The sequence below is a fragment of the Echinops telfairi genome, unplaced genomic scaffold (assembly GCF_000313985.2).
Source record: "Echinops telfairi isolate 266 unplaced genomic scaffold, ASM31398v2 ScPeMD7_9;HRSCAF=40, whole genome shotgun sequence".
Lineage (NCBI taxonomy): Eukaryota > Metazoa > Chordata > Mammalia > Afrosoricida > Tenrecidae > Echinops > Echinops telfairi.
Window position 1 is genome coordinate 23,352,066 of NW_022103906.1, and position 12,819 is coordinate 23,364,884.

Here is a 12,819-nt window from a genome sequence, read left to right on the forward strand (position 1 = left end):
GCCAGACACCGACCAGGCTGAGAAGGCAGGTGTCCAGGTCCTGATCCACCCCAACCCCCGTGGGTGTTCTGCAAGGGATTCTGGGATTCACAGGACAGAAGACAGGCTCAAAGGCTCAAAGGGGTCTTGGCCAGGCAACAGAAAACTACCTGATTTGGGGTCTGGAGCGGAGAGGAGGGTACTCCAGAGTTATAGTTGGACCTGCTTCCAGGAAACTCTTCAGAGAGGTTCCAGCTTCTTCTGAAGAAATGAAAGAGCATCTCCTCAGTTTCCTCTCAGGGAACAGAGCCCTGGTGAGGCAACTGCACGCCACATGCACACACACACATGCACATATACACATACACCAGCACTTACTCAGGCTGAGGAAGCGGTGGTCAGTAGTGGGACGTGTTCAGATCTCCTCTGAACATGACGCTTGCTTAGTAGCCATGCTGCCTTTGGGCAGGTCCCTAAACTCCCCTAGCCTCGGTTCAGAAGCTGTGACATGGGACTCATCCCTCCTGCAGCAGGGAGTGGGGAAGCTGAGATGGGACATCTGGGTGAAGTGCCCAGGAGAGTGGCACTTGGTAAACTACCCAAGTTGTATTTCTGTCTGAACCTCTGACCTTGGCTGAGTAGGTGTGTGCGCCTTTGGCAAGGCTGCTGTTTCCACTGCTTGGCTGAGGGGGTCTTACCCAGCAGCATCGGTGAGGGCATATTCTAAGGAAGACGCCCAGGGCACTGACAGGCTGTGGGCCCTGGGAAAATTCTCTTCCCCCGCCTCAGTTCCATGGACTCAGTGACCTTGTCTGTGAAAACACCCAGCCTAGGAAGGCCTGCCCTGTCCCTAGGGGTTCCCAGCTTTACGCGCGTAAGCCCTTCTTGGCCGGCGTAGTGTTCCAGCTTCTGTTGTTCTTTACAGTTTCCACCAGGCTTATCAAATAATGGAATGCCTGACCCGAGGGTCCGGCTCTGCTGATGCTCATTATGATTCTGTTCTGAATTGAGCAATAATAGATGTGAAAATGAGGATGGGTTTAGACATGCCTAGTTGACGGAAGCCCTATTCATAATGAAATGGGGACAACGGAGGCTTACTATGTGTCAAGTAGGACATGGGACCTCTTTCAGCCCTCCCGGCAACCCTATGACCCCCATTTAACAGACAGGGATACTGAACCTCCATTGGTTACACTGCCCAAGGTCGCATGCCTCCTGGGAGCGCTCTAGTTCCAGCCCACATCCTTCCCCATGATGCTAATGCCAGGGTCAGTGATGGTGCCCTCCCTGGCAACCCCTCCCCTCACAGAGTTAACTTTGAGAGCAAGACTCCTGATTCCTTCCCAAAGTCATCCTAAGCCCTGGCAGCCTGATGAGCTTTCAAGATTTGCACAGAAGAAAGGCATTTCCTCCAGAACCTCCCTCAGTGTCTGGAGAAGACTGGTGGGACATATGGGTCCCTCCCTACCCTTCTCAGAGCGCTGCCCACCCTGTAGGACCTGTGAATTTGAGGAGGTGATGAGTTCCTGCCACCGACCACAAATGTGCCATGGGCATTCTGACAAGGAATGGGTGCCAGGTCCCCTGCCTGCCTTTGGCCCTAGAAGAGAAGGCATCCTGCCTGGTGCCAGGCCCGGCTCCACCATTCCAAGGCGGCGCCAGCTGTGGCCACCAGGGAGCGCCCGTCCCCAAGGGAAGCGTGACCGAGTCCCCTCGTGCCCCTTTCCCCACCGGGGAGCTCACCCGCTCAGAGTTGCAGTGGGGCCTGTCCTGGGGGTAGATCTGCGGGTGAGCCCGGGGTGAGCAGCAGCTGTGGATGCAACAGATGAGAAAACCCCACTGCAAGTGAGGGGAGACAGCACTGCAGGCAGCCGGAGCTGGATTTGAGGCTGGGGCTGGGGGCCCCTGGGTTTCCCGGTTAAGGTCTCTTGTGCAACGTGGAGTACAGAGGGCTTCACATGCTTTTAAAAATGTCTGTGGGGGTAAGTTATCTCTGGTTGCCAGGTGAGGTAGGAGAGTCCCAGAGAAATCAAATCATCACGGGGGTGGAGTGGGGAGGGACAGAGTTAGTGGGTCCTTCCTTCGGTGGGTCGCTGGGCTGCTTGCTCGGACCAGGCTATTAACCAGGGTGAGAAAAGGGGCTTGGTGCTCACGGAAAATGAGCCCCCAGGCTCCTCTAGTGGGACTATCCCAAATGGGGAAGAGCCGAAGCCCTGCTGCACACCCCAGCCTCAGCCAGGTAGGACGCTGGGAGGTATTTTTGAGCTGGGGAGACTGGCACCCCCTCACCTTTAGGTGGCTCCTCCAATGTCCAGTCCAGCTGCAGGTCTGTGAGGATAGAAAGGACGCTAGTCAGAAGCAAGCCCTGCTGGAAGGCAGCTCCTGCCTGGAGCTGGGGGCGGAGGGAGGGGCTGAGTCAGGGCCTAAAGAATGTCCCTAGGGAGGGAAGGAATTAGGAGGGCCGCTCTCTGGAGGGCCTGAAATGCTTCTGGCCAACTCGAGGGCCTGGGCAAACCAACGCCCTGGCAGCCCTGGGCAGCCCAGACTGCCCTGCTCTTCCCTCCCTGGTTCCTCACCTCCTTCTCCCTGAACTTTCTGACCACCCTGGCCCTGTCAGGTGTGAGGAATGTGACACCCTAGTCCCCCTCTTTCCCTTCCTGTTCCCACTTCTAAATTCTTATCTTCCCTTCCTGGCCCAGTCCTCATGGCACTCAGGAATTTCTGGGGTAGAAATCTGGCCAACACTGGAGATCCCCTTGCAGAGGGGTCTCAGGGAGGAGATGAGCCAGTCAGGGTGCGATGTAACAATGATGAGAAATACAACTTTCCTCTAGTTCCTAAAGGTTTCCTCCCCGCTCCCACTACCATGACTTGAATTCTATCTTGCAAGACTGGCTAGACCAGAGGAGGTACACTGGTACAGATAGGAACTGAAAATACAGGGAATCCAGGACGGATGAGCCCTATAGGACCAGTGGTGTGAGTGGCAAAACAGGGAGGGTAAAGGGAGAATGGGTAGGAAAGAGGGAACCGATTACATGGAACTGTGTGTGACCTTCTCCCTGGGGGACAGACAACCGAAAAGTGGATGAAGGGAGACGTCGGACAGGGCAAGATATGACAAAATACCCATTTATAAACTATCAAGGGCACATGCGGGAGGGGGGAGCGGGAGGGAGGGGAAAAATGAGGACCTAATGTCGGGGGTTTAAATGGAGAGAAAATGTTTTGAGAAACGATGTACAAATGCGCTTTACACAATTGATGTGTGTATGGATTGGGATAACAGTTGTATGAGCCCCTAATAAAATGTTAAAAAATAAAAAAAAAGAAATCTGGCCAAAACTGTTGACCAGCCAACCCCTCTAACCCCTATGCACACAGATATGGTGCAAGAGCCCCACATTCCACCTAAATCAGGACACTTCTTTGCCCCTCACACCTTCCCCCAGCTCCTGGAGTTCTCTGTTCTTCCTTCCTTAGGGCATTAGACTGTCCGCAATGCACTCACTACCTCCGAATTCTGACTCCCGTTCTTTCTAGCTAGGCCCTGGCGGTGACCCCCACATTCCCAGTGGAACGGTCCATTCTTTCTTGGTCTTAACGCCACCTGCCAACCGTGTATATCACAGTGGTTCCCGCCTTCCTTTCTCACTGGGCTTTAGGGAGACCACACTCCTTTGGGGTTCTCCTCCCTGCTCTCTGGCTGCAGCTCCTCACAGTCAGCTTTGCTGGGTCCTGCTCAGCTCTCAAGCCCCTTACCCGCAGGGCCTTGGGACACAGGCTGTGGGCCTCTCTGCCCCTGCATCAGCATTCTTCCCTAGATGGTCCTGCCAAGTCGCAGGGCTTTAAAATACCAAGTGACTCACAACCCTGGCTGCACATTAGGATGACACATACCCGGCTCTGAGGCCTGTGCCTCCCGGGGCTTCACAAACTGTCCTACTGGTGTTCAAGTTTAAAATCGACTCAGTTCTTCTCTCTCAGGCCCCGCCCAGTTTACCAGCAAATCCACGTGACTCTCTTCAGAGCAAGGAGCTGAGGTGGAGTGACGGTGAACTGGTCAGGTACTATGGCTCTTCAAAACCACCAGGGGCTCCACGGGAGGGAAAACTCTGCATCTGCTCTCAGCCTTGGGAACACACGAGGGGCAGATTCGCCTCGATGACCTCCAACAACAGGGGCAGCCTTCAGGCTGCATCGTGAATCCTACTGCGTCCCACATCAGGTTCATTGCCACAGTCCTGATCCAGGACACGGCCACCTCCGGTCTGGATGAAGGCACGTGCCTCCAAACCGGTGCCCTGCGTCCACCTCTGTCCTTGCCATCGGCTCCACAATGCAGCCACTGTAATCCAGGCATGTTGCTTTCTCCGCCAGGTCCTGTACAATGGCCTTAGCTCTCTGACGTTGTCTCTGAACACATCCCCCCTCTCGCTCATCCAGGCTCTTCTGTTCTAGAACTTGCTAGACATGCTTCTGCTCTGGGACTCCCTCGGCCAAGCATGTGCCTTGCTAGCTCCCTGGCAGGCCACTCTTTCACTTTCTCAGAGCTCTGCCCAGAGGGGCCTTTCCCAGCCCTCCTGTGTCAGGTAGCTGCCTCCTGGCAACACTGGGAGTGCCACTGACCCCTTCCCACCACTTGCCACACTAAATATCCCTCCGTCTAATGTGTCTCTCCCTCTCTAGAGGGGCAAGGACATTGCCCTTTTGTTGGTGTTGTTACATGGCCAACCTTCCATGTGAAAGATTTGGGTCCTGTGGCGTGGGTGATTGTAGGTCCACCTTTATCTGTATGTAAGCATGGAGGTGGAGTCCAACCTGTCAGTCAATCAGGTTGCAGCCTGATGATGCCCCTCCTTAGGAGTGTGGCATTTTTATAAGGAAGAAGTTGGGAACTTCCGTCTCTCTGGCCCCTCTCCTTCCTGCTTGCTAGGACTCTCCCTGCCTCCAGGGACAGCTCTGTGTGGGCTGCCTGACGGTGAGAGCCACCTCGGTGCCCTGCCATGTGTCCACGGATCTTGTATCCATGTAACTGCACCATCGGCCTGTGATCGTTCTATAAACCCACCTCACATTTCAACATCATCAGCCTACAGCTACGTGAGTCTTCGGAGGGCTCTGGCCAGCATTGGACTTACGGACTTGAGTTGGACTGGGCTGGGATGCCTTAGGGATAGCGCTTTCTTATACATAAATGGGTGTCATGGACTTGTTTCTCTAGACAACACAGCCTAACACAGGTTCCATCCCCATCAATGCACTTCATGCACGATCTCCACCCACCTGTCAGTTGAGCTCATGTGGGGCTCTAGTGCCAGTGCTTTTGGCAGAGCTTCCGGACTAAGACAGACTTTGAAGAAAACCTGGCCATCTGAGAATCAGCCAACAAAAACCTTCTGGGTGACAACCATCAGATCCACAACCAATCACAGGAGCAACACAGGACCACACAGCGTTTTGTTCTGCCACGTGCAGGACACGGTGGGTCAGGGCCCAACCAGAAAGCAGCCAAGAACAAGCACTCTCCATACCTAACACAGTGCTGGCCACAGACTCAGTGCTCAGTAAGTCCGCAAGGGGCTGACTAGCTGAAGGAGTCAGCTCATGGGCAGAGCGCAGGCACCTGGCAGGTGCCTGCCATGCCACAGGAAGAGGAACGGCCCACGGATGGTGCGATTTCAGTCTGGCAGGGAAATCAGTTTCAAAGAAAGGGCTTTCTTCTCAGGGCTCTTGTAGGGACACCAGGGGACAGACAGTGTCTGGCCACTAACCCATAGGAGGCCCTGCTGTGCCCCTGAGTACCAGGGCTGGGGGTCAGTAGGGATGCTTTCTGTGGTCAGTTTTAGGGACCACAGGGCCTAGGGTGAGTGGGGAAGGGGCCCCGGAGCAGGTTAGTTTCCTTCTGTAGCCCTCCTTCCCCAAGCCCAGTGGGGCAGGGAGGGCCCCAGGGGTGGGGTGGAGGGTGGGGGGGGTGTCTCACCTGGCATTTTCCGATGAATCTGCTGGAACATTTTCCGGTACCAGTCCCTGGGGCTATTGACACTCTGGGATGAGAAGAGGCAAGGTCAGGTCTCACTGCTCAGCACTCCCCGTATCAAGCTGAGACATTTCCCCCAAATGAGCCCTCTCTCTGGCCACCCTCAAAGCCCCAGTGGGTGGGCTGGTGAGCTTCTCTGCTGTGACATCCTTAATAACCGTGACTGTGTGTGACATGTTTATACAAGTGGAATATGGAAAGATGTACATCAAAGTATATACGATGATTCATAATGATGAGATGTTGGGTTCACATTTTTTTTTCTCTTTCCATTGATTTTATTGTGCTTTATGTAAAACTGCACAGCAAATCAGCACAGTGGGCTAAGCTTTGGGCTGCTAACTGCCAGGCCGGCAGTTCAAACCCACCAGCTGCTCTGTGGGAGAAAGTTGAGGCAGTCTGCTCCCATGGGGATTGACAGTCTCAGAAATCGGTAAGCAGCCGTCCTACTTAGTCCCATGGCGTGGCTGTGAGTCAGACCTGACTCGATGCATTCTGTGCATTGTTTAGGTGTTGGTTTAAATGTTTCATTGTGAATTAGGTGAGGGTTGACAGAGCAGGTCACCAGTTTGACATTTAACAACTCTTAGGCGTTTTGTTTTGATTCCTGAAATTCAGCCCCCACCACATCCCATCCCAGCTCCCACTCGCTCCCTGCGTCCTGTTTCTAGCCCTGAACTTTGCCGTTGGGTAAATGCTGCCCCTTAGAGCCTAAATGGCTGATTCTTCTTCTTTTTATAATTTAAACATGTTTTTAACTTGTAATGTTCAATATTTTATACACATATACTTATATACACATGGGTACTTCAAACATTGGTGGGGAAATTCCATTATCTTTTCATTCCAGGTTGACGTTCCGACACGAGGGTGAATTTAGTTCCAGACCTGATGAATGACTGAGTCTTGGGGACCCCTAGTCTCTACTTAACTAGAAACCCTGTTCTTTTTCTATGATTTTGGAGTTCTGCTCCACATTGTTCTCCCCTCTATCCAGGTTCCTTCTAAGGGGATCCTTTCAGAGCAGTTGGTAGTTGTGGTAGTTAGATAATCAGGTGTCAATTTGAGAGGGTTACGAGTGAAGGGGTGGAGTCTGGTCAGTCAATTGGGTCAAAACCAATGAGGCCTCTGTGTGGGTATGGCCTTCTCCTGAGAACTCTGGGAACTCCTGTACTTCTTCCTTGGAGGCGGGAGACATACTCTCTCTCTGCTCAGTCCCTGAGAGATGCTTTACTGACAAGACACGTGGTGCTACACCCTGGGAGCTGGAGAAGTCACATGGACCTACCCTGATGCAACCAGACCTCTGGAGCCAGAGCACCCCTGTCTACGCTGAGATGCTTACACCACCACTGGATCCACAAGACTTCCAACCCACTGGCCTGTGATCCTCCTGCATTTGGCATCATTGCATGTGTTTTGTGAGTCTGAAGAGGACTTTGTAGAATGGTATTGGACATATGGGCTAATATTAAACTTACAGGCTTGATCTGGACTGGGCTGGGACGTGTTCTCAATATTCATTTGCTCTTGTAAATAAACCTCTTTCTTATACACATATGACTATGAATTTGTTTCTCTAGTCTACCCAGACTAACACAGTAGTGGTAGCTGGGCACCGTCTAGTTCTTCTGGTCTCAGGGTTGGGGGACTGGTGTTTGTGTGCTGTCAGTCTAGCCCATGGGACGTTTTCCACTGTCCTCACTCTTCCTCCCTCTGAATGGGAGGAGACCAAGGGCTGCCCCTGAGATGGTTGCTCACAAGCTTTTAAGACCCCAGTCGCTTAGTGTCTGTTTTTTTAACCAAATTTTTGAGCAAATTGTTCGGTGATACCGGCTGTCGTTTTCAAAATGTGTCAGCACTCCTTACTTCCATTCCATCTGGTCTGGTTTCCCGGAGGTAGTTTCCCATCCCTCCTTGACGTTGCACTTGTGGTAGATGGGTAAGTGTTAACCGTTGGGTCTCATGTAGTTGATTGTTGGAGGGAACTCATGACTCGTGAGTGCTACTATTTATTTTGTAAGACCAGGTCTTATTTGGCTGAAGGGTGGCTCACATAAGTAGCTTCAATTCCAAACTCCAAGGCGATCTGAGGACAACAGTCTTCAGGGTTCCTCTAGTTTCCTGCAGTCCAGTGGGTCTGGACTTTTGATGGAATTTGAGTTTTGTCCTACATGTTTCTTCCATTCCAGCTGGGACTTTCTAGCATGTCCCTGGTCAGACTGGTTAGTATTGGTAGTCAGGCACCATCTAGTCCTTTGGGCTCCTGGGTTGAAAGTGTCGTGTGGTTTGTTAGGGTTATGAGTCCCGTAGATAGGGTTCTTCTTTGATTGTCACTGGCTTCTCTTGCTCCACAGGAGTAGAGACCACGCGGGGAGGTGAAATTGCTGGCTACAGCTCTTCTGTCCTTAATCTGTGTAACTCCTCATGTGCAAATAAGATGTAGACGATCCTAACTCAATAGTTGGTCCGTTTTACCATTCCGATGGGTATAAGTGAGTCATCTCAAGCAGGAAGGGACGAATCCTATGACTATCAAGAAATTAGAGCCGTGTGTGTGTGTGTGTGTGTGTGTGTGTGTGTGTGTGGTGTGTGGTGAGCCTGAAGTGGCAGAGGCCACAGCACTAAGACGGTGTGACAGACCAGAGGTTGCAGAGGACCTGCATGAAGACCACGAGGCAAAGCAGTGGGTGGACTGAAGAGCAAAGCTGAGTGCCTTCGGGCAGGAGGTTGACTAGTAGAGTGGGGTCCCCTTTGGAGCACCCAAAGGGGACTTGTTATACTTGCCCAAGTAGGGAAGAGGCCAAGGGACCATACAATTGGGAGGCCGAGACCACAGAGAGATGTGCCTGCTGCCATGGATGAGAAGAGGCATTACAAAAGAATTGTATCCTTAACGTTTATGATGCTGACTTGTGGTACCTTAACTTCCATAACAGCTGCCCATCATTGTGAGTACTGTCTGTGAGTTTTTGTGGACAGTGCAATGGATATTGAATCCAGCAGAGAAGTTGAGTGCTGTGCGCGGGCACAGGGCAGTTGGTGTCAGAATAGACTAGAGGCAATTGGAGGGCGGCGCATGTCTGACCTCTGCCTCACAGGACTCATCCTTGGGCAGATGTGGAGGTGCACTCTCCTCCCTGCTATGGCCAGAGGCGATCAGACGTGGTTCCATGCCATCTCTTCCCTCAGCCCAATATTTGTATCGTGGATGGCCACTCTCCATCTCTTTGATGTTTCCTATTTTGAATGCTTCTAACAGAGGGCAACCATAGTTCAGTGGTGGAATGTTCACTTTGCAGGTTGGAGCCCCGGGTTCAGTTCCTGCCCGAACCACCCCTGCAGCCACCCCTGCCCATCAGCAGGGGCTGTATTCTGCTCCGATGTTGACAAGTTTGGGGTGTTTCCAGATGAACACAGACTTGGATGAAAAGCCTGGGAATAAACGGCCAAAAATCACCCCCGGAAACCTCACGGATCACAGCAGGTCTGATCCTAGTGCACGTGGAGGCCTTGGGAGTCAGGGGCTAACTTACAGTAGCTAGTAACAAAAAACGACATTTCCATCAAGAACATGTTTCTATGCAATTAAAAAAAATGTAGTCATAGAGAGAGAGGGGTGATATTTCACACCCCCTGCCTTTCGGAGTCTCAAAACCACTTGGAAGGCAGGAAAGGTATGGTACCGATTTCCGTTTCCAGATGAGAAGGTGGAGGCCTAGTAGCCTTGGCTGGCTTAGGACCTGCAGTGGGTGTGGAGGGGACCCCCACCCCCGAGCCTCGAGCCCTCCATGCCAGCTGGGGTCTCTCTCGGGATTCTCCCACTCCCACAGCTGGTCATTCACACATGCTCAGTTCACTGGCATTGCCAGGCCCCAGAACCCCCAGCTCAGCAGGGGGCCCTGCCAGGCTCAGCCCCCAGAGCACCTGGTGAGAAGTGTAGACCCTGCCCCACAAACCACTGCACAACTAAGACCCTCAAGGCTGCCCCAAATCTGCTGGGGTCCATGACTGCTGAAATCCATCTGTGGCTGAGCCCCGAGGCAGCTGGAATGGTCTGGCTGCAGCCTGTGTTGCCTGCGCTCCTCCCCACCACCCATATTCCTCCGGTCAGTGTGTGTGACCCCGGCCCGGGACTCACAGATCGGGGGGCGATGGGCATGCCGCTCTCATCCACGGGCCCGATTCCCTCATACTTGACCCAGCGCTTGTCCCGATGCCTGCTGTCCTTGGTCCAGGTGGCTGACCAGTCTTGCGCACGCTGTGGGGCAGGAGTCTTCGGGGTCCCCGAGGGCCGGCTCCCAGGGCCTGGCCAGGTCTGATACCAGGCTGCGTCTGTGGGGTTGTGTGCAGGAGAGCATTAACAAAAGACTGGGCCTCCACCTGAACACGTGTGCTCCCTAGCTCTCACAACACAGACCCCTGTGTGCTCCAAAGTTTCAACATCCTGTTACCTTGAGCCTCTGACACAGACGTCACGTCTCCCCAGCCCCACCAGGGACACAGTGTACTTTTTAGTGAAAGGGCATGAAATTCGATGTTGGTTTGAGGGTACCTGCTTCAGCCCTGCCCCACAGTTCTGGAACTGTCCTAAGAGTTTGTGGAATGAGGGCTGGAAGTCTTGATGTGTACAGCATATTGGGGACTTCACAGCTGGGGAGGCAGAAAGGGCATGGGGCCTGGTGGGGATAGGCCTGCATGCAGAGCCGGGCTTGGCCCCTTCCTGGCTGCCTGACCCTGGGCCCCTCAGTCAAGTCCCCGGTGCCTCGGGGTTCACTTCTGGAACTCAAGGGTAACCGTTAGACATGCAGGGACCTTTCAGACTATGCCAGCACGGTGCCTGCCACACAGGCGAGACGAGAGGTTCTCGGTAAGGGACAGTCATCACCAGACACAGCTACAGTGTCCTCGACCTCCCCACAACCTCAGCCCCTCCAAGAGGCCAGTGTCACAACATCAGACCAGACAGACTAGGGCTCGAATTCCAGCTGGACATCTCTGAGAATCATTTTCTTCCTCATTGGGAAGATGGCAAGAGCTGTACCTTCCTGTGCCAGGACCTTGAGAGAGGGTTTGTTTGTAAGGAACACTGGGTCTGCTGTGGAGGTTCGAAGTCACCAGGTGCTCCTCAAGAGAAAGATGAGGCTGGCTGCTTTCCATAAACATTAGCAGCCTTGGAAGGCCACGGGGCAGCTCCTCGGTCTGTCTGAGGGGTGGCTGTGAGTCAGAATGCACTCAGGGTCGGTGGGTCTGGGCAGGGTACAGTTTGGAAAGCGTCCTGACAGCGTGTGATTATAGCACGCAGTGAGTGCTCAGGAATTAGTTGTTGGCTGAATAAAGCACTTCACCCATGGCCTGCCTCGAAGACCACCCCCTCAGGAAAGGAGAGGAGAGGGGCACCGAGGGGGGGCCTGCCCCAAGGAGAGCCCAGGAGCTGCCCAGGCTCTGGGCTCCCTGCTGACGACAGCTCAGATGCCTGCCTGTAGGGGGTGCCACCCTTCTGGAACCAGCCTTCCATCCCTGTGACTGTGGCCCCAGACACTTCCCTTCCCTGGCACTGGGGGCGGTGGGAGGGGGGTGCAGAGTAGAAGGGAAGAGATGAGTCAGCCACTCTCTCTCAACTGATTTCACTCTCAACGTGAGACATGCATACTCACACAGGGAGGGAGCAGCTATGCTCCGAGCTCCTGGGGTCTTGAGACACCACTACCCCATCCCAGACCAAAGCAGCCCTGCTGTTTATGCAGGGTGGTGGCCCCTGTTGGTACTGACCTGTTGAGCCTGCGTGTCTGGAAGTCTCTCTCCCCTCTCTCCTCTGTGGGAAGTACCCATTGCACACAGTCCGGGGTGCAGGATCATGGAACTGGAAATTAAGGGTGTTGGAGCCACCGTTCCGGATGACAGGCACCTGTGGGGAGGGGCCAGGAGCGGCTGCTCAGGGCCCAGAGGATCCCGTGGAAGGCTGGGAGGGATGGCTCACACCCAGGCCAGCGCTCCAGGCCCTGGACCCTTTGGCAGGCCATGGTCCATCTCCCGGACTGCCCCTTCCCCTCTCCCACTCCTGTCATCTTTCTGCCCACTTGCCTGTGATGTTGGTGCCCCCTCTCCCAAAGCTATGCCTCCAAGACCCCTGTCCCTCAGAGGTCTCACTCACCCGTGTCCCCCGGGAGGACGACCCTGCCTGGACCCGGAGGTGGCTGGGGATGAAGTCATCCAGGCTGAGCCCAGCAGGGAGACTGCAGGGGGACCCCTGCATGCCGGGGTCAAGGCCGGAGTCCTTCTGGGCTGACAGCTGCTCCACAGGTCCTCTGCAGGAAGGGAAGGCTGAAGGGGGGGAGTCCTGCAGGTCCCTGCTCAGCCCTCTTCACTCAACCTAGAGATGTGGGGGAGGGGTTGGCCTGGGAGGGGGCTGGAGCCATCTGGGTGGGAGCTCACAAGACCCAGGAAGCAGGCCACTGTGTGCCCCCGCCTGCAGACTGCTAGTGCAGGCTCCCGTAGGCACAATGGACTTCTTGTTAGGCCCCAGGCAGGAGCTGAGGGGGGGCAGTGGAGGAGGGGGAGGCTGGCCAGGAGCAGGCCTGGGGGGACAAAGCCTTGGGCATGCAGGTCTGGAGGACAAAGCTGCAGCCTTAGCCCACTGGGCAGCCCCTGAAGGTAGGGGCAGGGGGGCGGGGGTGGCCAGCACAGCTGGAGGGACCAGCTCCCCTTGAGGAAGGCAGAGGGGACCTGGGGCAGCTGGCAGAGTCAGTGGGCCCACGAGACTTTGTTTCAGTTCCCTCTGACTAACACCGCCCCCC

At 54.4% G+C, this 12,819-nt stretch overlaps 1 protein-coding gene across 4 annotated transcripts in view; it reads right to left on the reverse strand.

Moving 5' to 3' along the window:
• The window catches only part of SORBS3 (sorbin and SH3 domain containing 3), a 28,691-nt gene that overhangs the window by 13,165 nt on the left and 2,707 nt on the right, over window positions 1-12,819 (reverse strand). The window contains exons 2-8 of one of the 4 annotated variants that reach the window (XM_045286733.1): window positions 12,177-12,330; window positions 11,795-11,885; window positions 10,164-10,357; window positions 5,966-6,029; window positions 2,272-2,310; window positions 1,726-1,792; window positions 150-240 (exon numbers count right to left, since the gene is read on the reverse strand). In XM_045286733.1, coding sequence (XP_045142668.1) covers window positions 150-240; window positions 1,726-1,792; window positions 2,272-2,310; window positions 5,966-6,029; window positions 10,164-10,357; window positions 11,795-11,885; window positions 12,177-12,278 — 648 coding nt within the window. In that variant the 5' untranslated portion in view covers window positions 12,279-12,330. Of the gene's footprint in view, window positions 1-149; window positions 241-1,725; window positions 1,793-2,271; window positions 2,311-5,965; window positions 6,030-10,163; window positions 10,358-11,794; window positions 11,931-12,176; window positions 12,396-12,819 lie in introns of all 4 variants that reach the window. The other 3 variants (XM_045286732.1, XM_045286730.1, XM_045286731.1) reach the window with 3 other exon arrangements.